A 16,584-nucleotide genomic window follows, 5' to 3' on the forward strand; every position below is an offset into this window, starting at 1 on the left:
ATTAAAGTATCCCACAAGTTTTTTGTATTATAATATAAGATAAGATATTATACTTACTTTTTTTTTATATCTATTATACTTATTGATCTGATTAAAATATCAACTAATTTTCATTTTTTTTCTTTTAAAATTTCAATTTAATGGTGTTAAAAAAAATAGGTGGAATAGATATAAAAAAATAGACAAAATAAAATATCCTTTATAATATTGGACAATTATTTATGGCATAAAAAAAGAAGCTCAGTTGTTATGGGTGGGCTCGAATAGCGAACTATTTTCCTAAAGGCCCATTTAGTTGAACTGACAGAAATGCCCCTCGCGCTCTCCTTCAACCCAAAATCGTCCCAGTCCTTTTCCCTTTTCTTCTCAGCCGTGCCCGTAACCATGTCAGGGTCACACCAAGCCGAACCAACGCATTCTTCCCGAAATGCCCCCATAGCCTTGGGGAATTACCCAGTGCCACTGTCCCCTTCGCTTCCCGCAATCTCGAAGGAAATCGAGCTAAGCAGGGCCATGACGGCTGCTTCAAAGTCAAGCCTCTTTTCTCTATCGAGAAGCGACATTCTATACGAGGACGAGTGGCTCATGGCGGTTAACAAGCCCCAGGGAATTTACTGCGAGAGCGTGCTTTCCTCCGTCCCAGCGCTTCTCGTTGCCGAACCGTCGCCGGAACTTCATCTCGCTAATCGACTTGATCGGGACACGAGTGGCGTTATGGTTATAACAAAGTCGCACAAGGTAGCGTCTAAGCTTGTGAAGGCCTTCACTGACCACAAGGTTAAGAAAACATACATTGCCCTCTGCACCGGCCCACCTCCAAAGTGGGAAAGGGTAACCGTGAGGTCAGGTCATGGTAGGTCTAAATTCGGTGTCTGGCGAGTCTACGCTGCTTCAGATGTTGGTCGCACGCTACCGGGTGGGTCGGTTGTCCGTGCCATGGAAACTTCGTTTGAGGTGTTATCAATAAACCGAAAGGGGAGGTTCAGGGATGTGTGTGACTCTGAAGGGAGTGGTACTGTGTTGGTAGTAGAAGAACAAGCTGTGAAAGATGATGATAATGATAATGATAATGAGATAGTGGTGAGAGCGTATCCTCAGAGTGGAAGAACGCATCAGATTCGGTTGCATTGTCAATATCTAGGGATTTCTATAATCGGGGATGTGAAATATGAGGGTGTGTATGAGTGGAAAGGTACAACTTATCATGCTCATCACCTTCATGCCGAGACCTTGTCATTTGACCATCCTGTCACTGATCTTCACGTTATGCTACGTGCACCCCTCCCACCATGGGCTAACCAAGCGTTGCAACCTTATGAAGTTAAGGAATGAAATTACCTAATTCGATCCTTCCTGTCAAAATACTAACATAGTCATAGTAGACTTGAGAATTTGGTTGCCTCTTGTTCGTAGGTGATGAGCTCCTCCAGCCAGAGAAATTTTGAGGTTCTTGCTAAATGATTTATGTCAACGAGTTGTTCTTGCTAAGTGATTTATGTCAACAATTTGCTATAATAGCTCTGCCTCTGTTTCTTCAAATAATGTCATTTATGTTATGTTTTTAGTACCAGGGTTAGTGCTTATTACTGTTGTAATGTTCATATGAAAACAATTTACTAATGTTTGCTAACGAGGGGTTTTTCAATTAAATTTATACCGCTATGATATATATATATATATAAAGCATAGTTGATCTTGTGTGGACCACTTCAATAATGTCTCTGGTTGATATCACTTGAAACTTGAAAGACATGCCTTGGCAACTTGCGGAACAAATATATAACCTATAGATCTCTAGATTTAACCTAGAAGTCAAATGACTTTGCTTATACTGTTTTTACTTCTTGACAAGCATCTTATCTTAGAATAAAAAAAGAGTTTACGAAAGTAATTCAATTTTGATTTGTCCCTTGAAACTGAGCCGTTGTTTCTTTGCACGAGGTTCTGGTGACATGCTTTTGAATTTGATGACTTCATCTTAGATATAATAGCATTATTATTATGCGGGTTCAATTCAAGCAACTAAGCAAGCATTTTTAATTATTGAAGAGGTCATGCTTCTTTGTTTAACTTGTATAGAACTTTTAAGCATCCAACAACTGGTATTATAAAATATTTACTATGAGTCTACAGATTTTTATTTTTATTTTGCTACAGTTTGAATTTATACTTATTAAAGTGAAGGTGAAATGTGTATTTGTACCTATCACCATACTCTAATTAAACAAGTTGAGTTCGTTTATACATGGCCCATCGAAAAAGGATAAGAATTGATTTGACAATTATAATACCTATTAATCAAAACTGCCAGTTTACTAATTCAATGTGGGGATAAATCTGTTAAATCCAAATCCGTCGTTCAAAACAACCAGTTTTGTAGATTCTGATGGCCATGCAAGCTCCCGTTGTATTTTTATGGTTTTGGGACAAAGCACTTTCTAGATGTATCTCTGAGGCTATAAAACTCGTGTTGAATTCTGCTATATTAGCTCAAGAAGTTTACTACATAATTTTTAACTGTGGCATTTGGAAATGGGTGTGCTGAGCGAGGGCCTTACACAAATTCTGATCCCTGTGGCTGCCTTAATTGGAATTGGGTTTGCTTTGCTTCAATGGCTTTTGGTCTCAAAGGTCAAGGTCTCTGCTGCTGATCACTCTGATGCAGACAACGGATATACAAAAAGCTTAATTGGAGATGCAGAGTTGGGGAATGGTGTTCAGGGTCTTGAAGTTACCATTAAGTGTGCTGAAATCCAGCAAGCCATTTCTGTTGGTGAGCTCTGTCTCTCCCTCATAAGTTTATGATTGGATTTAGCTATATAGTACTAGCAAACTAAAACTTGATCTCCTTTTAATATGTTCCCAGGAGCTACTTCGTTTCTGTTTACCCAGTATAGGTACCTGACTGTCTTCATGGTAGTATTTGGTGCAATAATTTTCCTCTTTCTGGGCTCTGTGAAGGGCTTTAGCACCAAAAGTGAACCTTGCGCTTATAATGAAGGCAATTTTTGTAAACCAGCACTTGCTAATGCTGTCTTTAGCACTGTTGCCTTCTTGCTTGGTGCTCTAACCTCTGTCCTTTCTGGCTTTCTCGGGATGAAGATTGCAACCTATGCCAATGCTAGAACAACTCTTGAAGCAAGGAAGGGAATAGGAAGGGCTTTTGTTACTGCTTTTCGCTCTGGTGCAGTGATGGGATTTCTTCTTGCTGCAAATGGCCTGTTGGTGCTATACATCTCCATCAATTTATTCAAACTGTATTATGGAGATGATTGGGAGGGACTTTACGAGTCCATTACTGGCTATGGGCTTGGAGGTTCGTCAATGGCACTCTTTGGAAGAGTTGGAGGAGGCATATACACCAAAGCAGCTGATGTTGGTGCTGACCTTGTGGGGAAAGTTGAACAAAATATCCCTGAAGATGATCCACGCAACCCAGCTGTATTTACTTGTATTCCTTTCTTATTAATCATTTCCATTCATCATCAAAAAGTCCTATTTGTTGTGGAAGTTTTGGAAGACTTTCATGGTTGATAAGTTGTCATTCCAAGCACACAATTTTCTTATCTTCTATTGAATATTCCTTTTCTAGTTATAAATCTTGTGTCTCTGATGCAGAATTTCTGAAAAACTGAAGTCATCATTTTTTCATTTTGAACTATAATGAATATATGTTCTATTTCTAGTCACTAAATTTTCTGAATCTTTTCAGGTTATTGCAGACAATGTAGGAGACAATGTTGGAGATATTGCAGGGATGGGTTCCGACTTATTTGGGTCTTATGCAGAATCATCCTGTGCAGCTTTATTTGTTGCATCCATATCATCGTTTGGACTGAATCACGACTACACGGCTATGTCTTATCCTCTTATCATAAGCTCAATGGGAATTGTGGTTTGCTTGATTACTACTCTTTTTGCAACTGATCTGTTTGAAATAAAAAATGAGAGCCAAATAGAACCATTCTTGAAACGGCAGCTTCTTATCTCTACAATCTTAATGACTGCTGGTATTGCCATAATCACCTTCTTTGCTTTGCCATCAGAATTCACCCTCTATAACTTTGAAACCAACAAGGTTGTCAAAAACTGGTATGACCGATTTTCAATTAACCTCCTTCTTTTGCCAGCATCTTTATATGATTCAATTGTAATCATATGAACTACATAATTACAGGCACCTTTTCTTCTGTGTTGCAATTGGCTTATGGGCTGGACTTGTAATTGGGTACATTACTGAGTACTACACTAGCAATGCTTACAGGTGAGCTGCCTTCTCAATCTCATGATGGAAATTATAACTTGCACAGTTTCTTATGGTCTCCTGGTCTGTTGCACAGAATCCCTTTCCTTCAAGTTTCTGAGTACTCTAAAAATTCCCTAAAATTGACATTATACAAAATTTTCAGGAAGTTGGATTTTGTAAAAGGCTTAAATTTTCTCATAACCATTAACTTTTATAGACCTACTCTGGTGGTGAATTAGATATTCAGATATTTCACAGTTAATTTGTAAATTGCAGTCCGGTGCAAGATGTGGCAGATTCCTGCAGGACTGGAGCTGCTACAAATGTGATTTTTGGTTTGGCACTGGGATATAAATCAGTCATCATTCCCATATTTGCTATTGCTGTTGCTATCTATGTAAGCTTCAGCCTTGCTGCCATGTATGGAATTGCTGTTGCAGCACTTGGAATGCTCAGTACCATCGCCACTGGTCTTGCCATTGATGCTTATGGTCCCATTAGTGATAATGCTGGAGGTATTGCAGAAATGGCTGGAATGAGACATGAGATACGAGAAAGAACAGATGCTCTGGATGCTGCAGGAAACACCACAGCCGCTATAGGCAAGGTAACTTGTTTTCTAAAATACAATATTTCAATAGCTAGCGGGAAAAAATTGTGGATTTTGATTCCCATTATCAATTACCTGAGCCCTTTGACACAAATTACTGGACTATAAGACTAGTAAAATACCTTAATTCAACGTCATATACTGGCTTGTATTGAAGTCTGAATCGCTCGTGCCTTTCTAATAGGGTTTTGCTATTGGATCAGCTGCACTCGTGTCTCTTGCATTGTTTGGTGCTTATGTGAGCAGGGCAGGCATCAAAACAGTGAATGTGCTGACACCAAAAGTTTTTATTGGTTTGATTGTGGGAGCAATGCTTCCCTACTGGTTTTCAGCCATGACAATGAAGAGTGTTGGGAAAGCAGCTCTCAAAATGGTTGAAGAAGTTCGTAGGCAATTCAATTCTATTCCTGGTCTTATAGAAGGAAGAGCAAAACCTGATTATGCATCTTGTGTAAAGATTTCCACTGACGCCTCACTTAAGGAGATGATCCCACCCGGTGCATTGGTTTTGCTTACACCACTTATTGCCGGAACATTCTTTGGGGTAGAAACTCTTGCTGGGGTTCTTGCTGGCTCTCTTGTTTCTGGTGTGCAGGTATCCGGCGTTATATTTGTTCTATTCCAAGTTGGCAACATTTATGTTATTTTTTAGGTATTTAGATTTTGCTCTATTCGAATGAGCCTAGGTATTAATAGTCAAATTTGTTAAGATATTTTCGTTTCTTCACAGGTGGCAATTTCAGCTTCAAACACCGGTGGTGCATGGGATAACGCCAAGAAGTACATAGAGGTGAAAATAAGAAATCATATGTCACCATTTAACTTTTGGTTTGATAGTTTTTACAGATCTAGAGCTTGCAAATGAAGAGTTCTGTAAGGAACTCATTGCATTTTGTCTTTTTGGATTGACTATTGTACCTTGTTTTGGTGCCTATAGGCTGGTATAACCGAGCATGCTATATCACTGGGTCCAAAGGGCTCAGACGCTCACAAGGCAGCTGTCATAGGCGACACTGTTGGGGACCCTCTCAAAGACACTTCGGGGCCCTCGCTCAACATTTTGATCAAGCTGATGGCAGTTGAATCATTGGTATTTGCTCCATTCTTCGCTGCTCATGGAGGCTTAATCTTTAAATTACTCTGATTTGGAGCTGTTCATGCAATCAACTAAACCCAGTTATACATATGTTCAATACCATGTAGTGGAGTTGTGTTGTGACATTGATAGTGCTTGCTTTTATGTAGTACATTGTTTGCTCTTTTTTTTTTTTTTTTGGTGAATTACATTGTCTGTTTTGATTTGACCAATTATATATCAGTAATCAGGAATAAGATTAAATGATGTATCTTAAGAGTTGAGAGTAGGATGCCAACGTTAATTATGAGAGTAATAATAAATATTTAAGGATTACGCGAGATGTGTGGGAGTATAATTAAACCAAGCAAAAGTTGGATCTTCGAATATAACTCACTTGTGTTCTGTAGTGTACAACATGGAACACACTAGAATAATAAATAAGTGTGACCCACGTAAGCATGAAGAAAAGTTTCTGTGATCCTGCATCACATGGTGCTTGCCTCAAAAAGGAAAAAAATGAAATATGGATGAAAATAAATATAAAAATAAAAATAATATAAAAGTGTTACTTTTTATCTTATTTGATAAAAGTAGCATTAAGTATTATATGATCCTGGACCACCCTAAGCTTTTCTAGTAAGCGAGGTGGGAGAAACTGTTGTTCAGTGTAGTTTCCGAGGTGTCAAGTGGCTTCTAATTTAAGCATCATAATTTCCTAAACAATAATAATAAAATGAATGCCGGCAGCACTCTGATGGTTTAACCATGAATAGTTGACCCCATCTTTTGTTTTATTTTCCTTTCCCCTATTGAATCGGAAGTTAGTGGTTGTCATTATGTTATTGGGTGTCTAGCATTCAAACTTTATTCAAGGATGAACTGTGATGACTTACCTCCAACTCTACGTATAATTTTCCATACCAACCTCCCCCATCCAAAATAAATAAATACATAAAAAATACCATCTGCCCGATCCAAACCTGTTTTCCATAGAAGGCAAGACTCAGCTATCTTTTCCAAGTTTCTTCTGACCCCCTTTTCAAGAGATGAAAGATCGAGACCAGTTTTTTTTTGTTTTCCAAAGTTCTCAAGTTTGTTAAATTGTTGGCAGCAGTTCGATAAAAAGAAAAGAAAAGAAAAGAAAAACTCGGCTGATAAAATTGCAAGATATGTAATGAAATTTTACGAATTTAAAAAGAAAAAAAAAAACTAGGCTGATAAAATTACAAGAGATGGAATGAATTTTACGAATTTAAACACTCTATTTTTTTTATCCTTTTTTTCCTCCTTTCTTTTTCTGTGAGACTTGCGGATTTTTTTTAAAAGCTCATCTAAAGATTCTTGAAAAAAAAAATATTGACAGTAATTTATTTGATTTCATCTACTTAAAAATTATTTTTTGTGCCCCTCAACTCAAGACATATATTAAGAAATAAAATTAAAATATTTAATAAACTCATATATATATATATATATATATATATACATATATATATCTTAATCTTTAATTTTTGCCAATTTAAAAATTATAATTTATTAAATCATACTTATTAATTTTTAATAAATTATAACTATTAGAATAACAAAAATTGATAGTTAAGATTTGATGTCAAACTTTTTAATTTGACACAAGTGTTAAATTATATATATATAGATAACTTTTCTCGTGCAAGATAAATTTCATTTCGTATAAACACAAGTTTAGGTGGGCCTACTTTTTTTTAAAAGAAAAAAGATAACACATTTTTCTATGCATGCGTAGGAGAAAGAAACTCTCTTTATGTTGCATAAAAGTTATATTTTCACACACACATATATATATATATATATATATATATATATATATATATAGGGTTTTATAAGAGTTATGTTGTAGGAAAAGTGATTGTGTTATGTTATAGAGATTCGTTTTGCGTGCCGGAGTTTTTTTTTTTTTTTTTGCTGCGGGTCCCACAAAATGTTGTGTGTGTAGGAAAATTTTTGTGGTCATGTTAAATGATAGATGATAAACCCATATATATATATATATATATATATATATATATATAAAACACCGTCTGTGATTTTTTTTAAGGATAAGTTATATTTATAAATTAAAAGTTTACAATCTATATTATATATTATAGGTAGTATATACTAAGTAATATGTAAGAATTTGTATTATTCATAATATATAATAATATATAATATAATTTGGAAAAAGTGTGTGTCAATTTAAATAACATAATACTCTGTACTTTTAAGAGAGAGACATGCACCTACTTTCTCTTTCATGATTTCTATTTGTCTCTGTCTATCTCTATTCTAAAATAACATAACTTATATCAATTAAAATGACAAACACCAAAATCATATAATTTATAAAAATTTATAAATTTTGAGTTTGTATGTATATCCATTTTCTTTTTTTCTTTTTTCTTTTAAAGAAAAAGGAGCCAAGAGTGGTTGAGTTTGCCGAACACTCAAGAGTGTGGGTGTCCATTACTGAATCTTCGAAAATGTTAAGGCCCTGATGGCAATGCCGTAAATAACTGAAGGTTTTGGCTTCCGTGCACAAACCAATACAGTACCTGTATTTACCAATGATAGTGTGCCGCATCACAGCAATGACAAGCGTTAAACACATGGCACCCCAACATTGGTTAAATCCTACCACGTCTCATCCACGTCATACTCAGCCACGTCAATTTCCAATTTTACCCACTGCACTGAAAAACAGAAGCAAGTTGAGCCGCTATATAGAACCCGAAGCTCACTCTCTCAAACTCCAAGTAGGTCTTCATTTCTCTCTCTATCTCTAGTTCAGTTCCGTCCATAGCAATGGCGCTGTGGGTGCGATACCCTAACCTTCGCTCTCTCATTCTTCTTTCCCTCTTGGCGATCGCTTCTGCCAAGGTCTTCTTCGAGGAACGCTTCGATGGTATCCATCCTTCTTTTCTCTCTCTCTCTCTCTCTCTTCATTTCCTTGCACTAGATCGTTAGCTTTAGTTATCGGGGGTAGATTAAGGATTTTCAATTTTTCGTTGTGCATTTCTTTGTGTTGAATTTGGCATTGTTTGTTAAGGATCATGGCTTTTTTGTGTGTTTGAGCCTCGATCTGAAGGTTTCGTTTGTTCGATTTGTATTTTGAGTGGGACATCAGAGTCCGGCTTGAAATGTCATTGTTCAGAGTAGATCTGGGAACGTGTATACTGTTTTGCTTGTTATTTTTTATACGTTGACTCATATTAGTGCTGATGTGGTTTTGGAAAGAGCTTTTAATGGTTTAAGCATTAACCCCAACACCCATTCCCAAAAGAAATTGGATAGATGGGGAGAGCATAAGAGCCTCTGGATTTTCGTTCTGCTACATTTTTTTTCCTGGTGAAATTCGCCTTTGATCATGGTTTACTGTGTAGACAGTAGTTACAGTGAACTGTAATTTTTGAAGCTGAAATGCGTCTTCTTTCTGGAGATGCTTATTACTCTGAATTGGGTTCGTGGAATAAGGGATGGTAGTTTTTTACTTAAAAGTGAGAGTCTCTAGCATGTCTAAGGAGGTGAATTTACTTCTTCAGAATGCTGCTGTTAATAGTGAGCTTTTTATAAATTGTAGATATATTGCTTTTATCTATTGGATTGTACATTGCCTTTAAAATTCCTGTAAGAACTTTACTTTTTGTTTTTAAAATATTCTTAAGTCCATGCACCTCCAAGGATAGTCCACATTCATGGTTCATCTGTATCTTTTTATCTTGAATCAGTATTTTTTCCATTTTTTCTAACTCGTTTGCTTTTACATTGGGGTGAATGCTAAAGATGGATGGGAATCTCGGTGGGTTAAATCTGATTGGAAGAAAGATGAAAACTTGGCTGGGGAGTGGAACTACACCTCTGGCCAATGGAATGGAGACTCTAATGACAAAGGTAAACAAAATTACTATGTTGAACAACCATGTATTATGGCTGCTGATTTTTTTTGCTTAAAAATTGATACTAAGGTAGGTTCGGATGAATGTTTGATATCTCCGCAGGTATTCAAACAAGTGAAGATTACAGATTCTATGCTATTTCGGCTGAGTACCCTGAATTCAGCAATAAGGATACGACACTAGTCTTCCAATTTTCTGTCAAGCATGAACAGAAGCTTGACTGTGGTGGTGGTTACATGAAGTTGTTGAGCGGGGATGTTGATCAGAAGAAATTTGGTGGGGATACTCCTTACAGGTGATTTATAGATCCCTTTTGTTTTGTTGCTCTCTCGCTATGGATGCCAATAGACATGGTAAAATAGCTTATTTTTTGACATTTGTTGTTCTGTTGCAGTATCATGTTTGGCCCAGATATCTGTGGTTACAGTACCAAGAAAGTACATGCTATTCTGACCTACAATGGGACAAACCAGTTGATAAAGAAGGATGTTCCTTGTGAGACTGACCAACTAAGTCACGTGTACACATTTATCCTCCGTCCAGATGCAACCTATAGCATCCTGATTGATAATGTGGAGAAGCAATCTGGTAGTCTCTACGCTGATTGGGATCTTCTCCCTCCAAAGGAAATCAAGGATCCTGAGGCCAAAAAAGTACTTTTCCACCTACTGGTTTTCTGTTTTAGTTTCGGTTTTGTTATTGATAATTTCTAATCATAATATACTCACAGCCTGAAGATTGGGATGACAAAGAGTATATTCCTGATCCTGAGGATAAGAAACCAGAGGTGATACCTTTTCTAGAAAAGCCTCTTATGTTTGCAAGTGTACTATGTGATATTTACTGACATCCTGTATTTGTAGGGTTACGATGACATCCCAAAGGAGATCCCAGATCCTGATGCCAAGAAGGTAGGTATTCATCAGTTTGATGTTTCCCATTGTTTTATATCTCACATTTTATTATAGTTACTTATTGGGCTAATTGTTGCTGTAGCCCGAAGACTGGGATGATGAGGAAGATGGTGAGTGGACACCACCTACCATTGCCAACCCTGAGTACAAAGGCCCATGGAAAGCAAAGGTTTGTGGAAATTGTAATCTACGACATATTGGCATGTTTTTGGGAATGAATTTGTTTTCTAACTTTGCATGCCACATCTCCGCAGAAAATTAAGAACCCCAACTACAAAGGAAAGTGGAAGGCACCAATGATTGACAACCCAGGTTTATTTTTATCCTTATGACTTAACTCACAATAGCAGTAGTTATATAAGTTTTTTGATAAATAACTAATTTAAGTGCTCTTCATCCACTTAAAAAAAAAAAAAAAAAAAACTCCTCGTTAAACCTGACTAGCGAGTGTGGGGTGGAGGCAATTCTTGTACGCAGCCTTACCCTTGCATAATTGCAAAGAGGCTGTTTTCTGGATTCGAACCCATGACCTTTCAGTCATGAAAGAACAGTTTTACCACTGCTCCAGTTCGCCTCCTTGCTCTTCATCCATTGAATTTAAAAACTTGACTTTTAACATTTGAAAAAAAATATTTATCAGATTTCAAGGACGATCCTGACCTCTATGTTTTCCCTAACTTGAAGTATGTGGGCATTGAACTGTGGCAGGTATACTCTTCATTTTGTTTATTTCACTACATTTGGTTGATCCTTTTGGATCAAAAATCTGACTAGCAAGCTATTAAATTTGCCAGGTGAAATCTGGTACCCTGTTTGACAATGTCTTAATTACTGATGATCCTGAATATGCTAAGCAACTGGCTGAAGAAACATGGGGCAAGCAGAAGGATGTAAGTTGTTTCTATTCATTTAACCTTTTGGCCTGAGTTATATCGTTGAATGATATGATCTCTTCAATAAAAATATGTTCTTACAGGCTGAGAAAGCAGCATTTGAAGAGGTCGAGAAGAAGAGAGAAGAGGAGGTAAATTTGGATTTTGAATGCATCTATTAAATTTATCATTTTATTTTTACTAATTATGTTTGGAAAAACATAAACTTCTCTTACGCATCTCATATTGTGAACTCTTCACCAGGAATCAAAGGATGATCCAGTTGACTCTGACGTAAGTAGAACTAATGATTCCTAAATTTTGGGTCCATATCATCAGTTACACTGATTCTAATTAAGTTCATATCCTCTATAGGCTGATGAAGACGAGGAAGATACTGATGAAGCTAGCAATGACTCCGACGACGCTGAATCAAAGACTGAAGCTGGGGAAGACGACGCTGAAACCAAGGAAGAGGATGTACATGTAGGTTTTTTTCATCCCCTTAATATCACTTGAATCAAGCTTGACAAAGGATGTATATTTAATAAATCTCTTTGCTTCTTTTATTTGCAGGATGAGCTTTAGGGAGTCTGCATAGCGGATAGAGAGTGAGCGAAAGTTATTCCGGAGAAGTGGATGGATGCAAAGCTCTAAGTGCACCATAATTACCCCCCTTTTCTATATATCTTTTTAGTTGTAGTATTTTTCTCCTAGATAAGCGAACCGGTGAAAACTGCAAGCAAAAACTCGAGCTTTTGATCCAATCCCATTTGACTATTTTCAGCTGATTAGAACAGACAAAAATATCTCTTTTGAATTGATCTTTTTGTGTTTCGGTCAATTGTGTTTCCAATTATGAAGCTGCCTCTAAATCTTATAAACTGCTGCTAAAAGATTTTCTTTGTAAATCGTTTTACTGGAATTTGCTGAAAAGTAGGATAACATCCTAAGCTAGTTGAGAGCTAATAGAAATTTTACGTATCAAATAACATGTTGCGAGATTGCCCACCGATGGCTAAAAAGAAGTTAATTTAGACGAGCTGGCAATTAAGTAATCTATCAATTAAGTTAATTTACTCCTCTTTTACAATGTGGTTCATATTTTGCTCTAATAAATTAATTATTTTAAGATTTCTTTCCCCAGTCTCTACGGTAGTCATAGGTGGTAGCCTCGTAGGTACATTTAGGAAAAAAATAAAATAAAAAATCTTGAATATTTTAATGGGTTCATTCTTTTATTTGAGACGGATTTTCGAGATTATCGGTACTTCTTATGTTTGCTTTAGAAATCATTTGTAATCGCTGCTTTAGACTGTTAGTAAAAATGTGTGATTGTGCACAGCATAAACTGAAACTATATATTGAAATATACTGTATCCGTTTGATTTTGACATTTAATTGATTATGGTTTAGTTTCATAATTAAATTTACGGTTATTATTTTAAATCAATTTAAACCAGTTAAAACAAATTAATGCACATAAATACACATCACTGTACATCCATGTACATCAAAATAAATCAATGCATATTCTAAAAGTGTTACCTTACCTACCAAAAAAAAAAATAAGTGTTACCTAAAGTTTGTTTTGTAAATCATTAATAACTTTAACAATATTTATTTTACCTCTCAACGTAAACAAATAAAAAAAAGTATTTAATTTATCTTTCAACTTAAACAAGTAAAAAAATAAAAATATGAAACAAATTTACGAATATTTACAATTTGAGTTTGAATTTTGTATCCGCACTTACATAAGCTTAAGACTATACGATAAACCCTAACTGGCGAACAATCACCATTTAAGATTACATATAGCCGTACAATACTTTTGACAACCGTGGATGGATTGAAAAAATAAAAAGGATATTTTTTTTATATTACAGGAGAAAAAAAAATATATCCCCTACATACTTATCAAAATTATATCTTTATTTTTTATTTTATTTTTTTAAAAGTGTTCACACCACGAATAAAAACTATGAGAATCATTTTTCCCAAAATAAAATTATTGTACATTTTGGGGGGAACGTTAATTTCGATATTAATCGAAAAGGTTGATCAATTAAAGAATGTAACAAATATTTGAAAAGGAGAGAAAGAGAGAGGAGAAGAGGGGGGTGGATATTTACCATACCTGTGAGCAAAATGGTCAAAGTAAAAAACTCAGATGGAAAAACAGATTAGGCTTGTGTTGAGCAGCCGTTGTCAATAGTACAACAATTTATCATTTCTGCTTCTCTAAGAAAAAGTCTATAGCTACTAGCGCCACAAGGCATGCATCCTCTTTTCCGAAAGCATTCTCCATATATAATTATAAATAAACCCACCACTTTAGCCTTTAACATTCACCGTTTAGCAAGAGATACCCTTGGAGGAGGAACAAACAAAACACACACAATCCAAATGTCACATAAGCGACAGAAATAAACTATTTACAAAAGGAACGAAACTAACAAAGATCATTATATGTCTCCGCCAGTTGATTTTGGCTTCTTCACTATCAAAACAGGGCACTTCACATTCTGTGCACAGTGATTGCTCACGCTTCCTAGGAAAGCCCTGCAATTCAACATCCAAAAGCTAAATTAGTAACTTATACAATTTACACACACAGGAAATACAAACAGACTTAGGGAGTAGCTAGGGACTAACCTCTTGATGAGACCATAGCCATGGCTTCCCATGACTAAGACATCAGCACCCAACTTTTGAACCATTTGACATATCACATCCCTCGGGTCGCCATTCTCTACCCTCGTCTCCACCTTAACCAACAACCATTATTAATATTCACAAACTCAACAGAGAAAAAAGTTGTGGAGGACACATAATCTATAATTTATAGTAATTCCTTAGTGGACAACTTAAAATGAAGTAACCTACATTTTCAAGATTGTCACACAATTTCTTAGCTTTCTCTATGACACAATCGGCCACTTGTTGGCTATACCTCTCCATGGTTGCAGTTATCTCAGACGAAAACATGTATCCTGAAACAGAAACACAGAGAGAGTTTGCCAAAGTTAACATGATCACAAGGTTAATTAAGGGTTAAGGGTCGTTTTTCCTTACCCATACCTGTACCATCGAAGGCTGAATAAACGGCACGAGGGGGCTTGACGTATAAGAGGATAAGGGTATCTTTGGAATTTTGGAAACATAGGTTTTTGAGACACCATGAGAGGGCGTACATGCTTTCCTCTCCTTCATCGACGGCCACCATGATCCGGCGTTGGTTTTCTGCCATGTCAGCCATTTGGGAGTGTGCTGATTCGTTAAGCTCTGAGATGAAAGGATAACTCAGAAAGAACACGCAAAACACTGACTGAAGTGTTGTCAGATATTGAAAATTGACCGCTCTTCTATTTAATATATAGGATGTTTCACATAACTATGTGAGATGGATAGAGTATATTATATATAGCAAAATATACTCTTATGTTGTCGCAGGAGAAATTTTTTTTTTCTAGACATACATTGATTTTTGTGTTTTTTATTTATTTTTATAAATAGGTGGGTTCCATAATAATTGTCTCTATAACATGAGATAACTTCTTTCTTTGTACTCTTATGTTGTAAGAGAGCATTTTTTTCTCCTACACATACATTGATTTTCGTGTTATTTTATTATTTTCTATTTTTTATTATAAATGAACGGGTCTTACACATAATTATCTCTATAACATGATATTGCTTCTCTCCTGTTGCATGAATTAATATAGTCCATTATATATTAATGGTGCTATTTACTTTTTTTTTGACTTGTTCTTAATGTGAGGTGACGCGAATCTTGATATATTTTCCGGAACAATGGGTTGTTTATTGAATCTGTCGGCGGATACAGGGACTGAGCTTCTGGTTTCTGGTATTTCAACACAGTGGGCCTTCAAGATTATGATTGCACACTTTAACGTTGAATAAGAAAATTCAATCTATCCATACTGGAGAATTCTATGTTAGATAACTTGTTCTTTTTAACTTGCCAGTTTCAGCCACCTCGCCTCTGTTTTTTTTTTCCTCAGCTTTCTAAATTACAAACAAGCCCACAGAATCCTATGCCCAATGGTTTCACTTTATTACTTTCAAAAAAAGAAGATAATAATATATTTTTTACAAATTATGAATATCAGGTTAAATATTATATACTTTATATAAAAATTTAAAAAATATTATTTATTAATTTTTATTACTCAATTCATAATTTTGAAAAACAATACTAAAATAACTTCATTTAATAGGTCCGAAGCTTTAACATTCAGGAGTAGGAGTGATAATCGAATTAGAGGCTTTTGGTTCGCCTTGTGAAGGCATGAGTTTATATGCCTAAAGTTGGTTGTTGAAATCAGACTTGAACTTGTATAAAAGCTCGTTTAATAAAAAGGCCTCAGGCTTCAATTCAAAAACTCGACCTTAGAGCTTTTCAGACTGGTCTAGTATATTAATTTTATTTTATTTTTTATTTTTTATACTATTTGTAATAGCCATTTCTCTTTCCTCAATCCATTCACCCTATTTTATTGATTAAATTTTTTTTTTTGAATAGTTTTATTCTATAGTATGCTATTTGGATATACATTGAATTTATGAATATTTATGAAATTACTAGTGTTGTTAATTGCACATTTTGTTTAGATAAATTTTTGTTTCTCATTTTTTTTAAACAGGCTAATAGACTAAATAAGACTTTTATTTTTTGTAAATGAGTCAGGCCACAGGCCGATACTTATATTCAGAACAAGTAATAAGCTTGATCAGGCTGACACAGGAGCTATAATTCACTTTTTTGGTTTTTGTTAATTTTTTTGGCAAAGCCGCGTTACAACTTTCATGATGTGATTAAGGCTACACGCGACATTTTTTTTTTAAAAAAAAAAAAAAACTACATGCGATAGTTATTTTCTTTCATCTTTGATTTGTTAATATTTTGTTTTGTTTTTTTAGCTTCCC

General features: G+C 35.5%; 2 protein-coding genes and 1 pseudogene across 3 annotated transcripts; 2 read left to right on the top strand and 1 right to left on the bottom strand.

Annotated features, from left to right (window-relative positions):
• The first annotated feature begins 384 nt into the window (after nt 1–384).
• LOC133312545 (pyrophosphate-energized vacuolar membrane proton pump-like) lies at nt 385–6,197 on the top strand (annotated as a pseudogene).
• A 2,508-nt stretch (nt 6,198–8,705) lies between these two features.
• LOC133312553 (calreticulin) lies at nt 8,706–12,497 on the top strand. Its single transcript, XM_061513772.1, has 14 exons — nt 8,706–8,854; nt 9,733–9,840; nt 9,948–10,140; nt 10,240–10,498; nt 10,576–10,632; nt 10,709–10,756; nt 10,842–10,928; nt 11,014–11,071; nt 11,400–11,467; nt 11,554–11,649; nt 11,736–11,783; nt 11,896–11,925; nt 12,007–12,117; nt 12,208–12,497. The coding sequence occupies exons 1-14, from the start codon at nt 8,755–8,757 to the stop codon at nt 12,217–12,219; spliced, it is 1,275 nt and encodes a 424-aa protein (XP_061369756.1). The 5' UTR covers nt 8,706–8,754; the 3' UTR covers nt 12,220–12,497.
• Nucleotides 12,498–13,937: 1,440 nt separating this feature from the next.
• Nucleotides 13,938–14,925, bottom strand: LOC133312580 (universal stress protein A-like protein). 2 transcript variants are annotated; one of them, XM_061513817.1, is made up of 4 exons: nt 14,716–14,925; nt 14,521–14,627; nt 14,290–14,402; nt 13,938–14,196 (listed from the first exon to the last, which is right to left on the bottom strand). In XM_061513817.1, exons 1-4 carry the CDS (start codon nt 14,891–14,893, stop codon nt 14,100–14,102), a joined length of 495 nt encoding a protein of 164 aa, XP_061369801.1. In that variant the 5' UTR covers nt 14,894–14,925; the 3' UTR covers nt 13,938–14,099. The 2 variants fall into 2 exon arrangements, with proteins under 2 accessions (XP_061369801.1, XP_061369793.1); XM_061513809.1 differs by having other exon boundaries at nt 14,710–14,925.
• Nucleotides 14,926–16,584: the final 1,659 nt, after the last annotated feature.

Source organism: Gastrolobium bilobum, unplaced genomic scaffold (assembly GCF_033153095.1).
Source record: "Gastrolobium bilobum isolate Gb01-03AN ecotype WA unplaced genomic scaffold, APGP_CSIRO_Gbil_v1 utg2897, whole genome shotgun sequence".
In the NCBI taxonomy this organism is placed as follows: Eukaryota; Viridiplantae; Streptophyta; class Magnoliopsida; order Fabales; family Fabaceae; genus Gastrolobium; species Gastrolobium bilobum.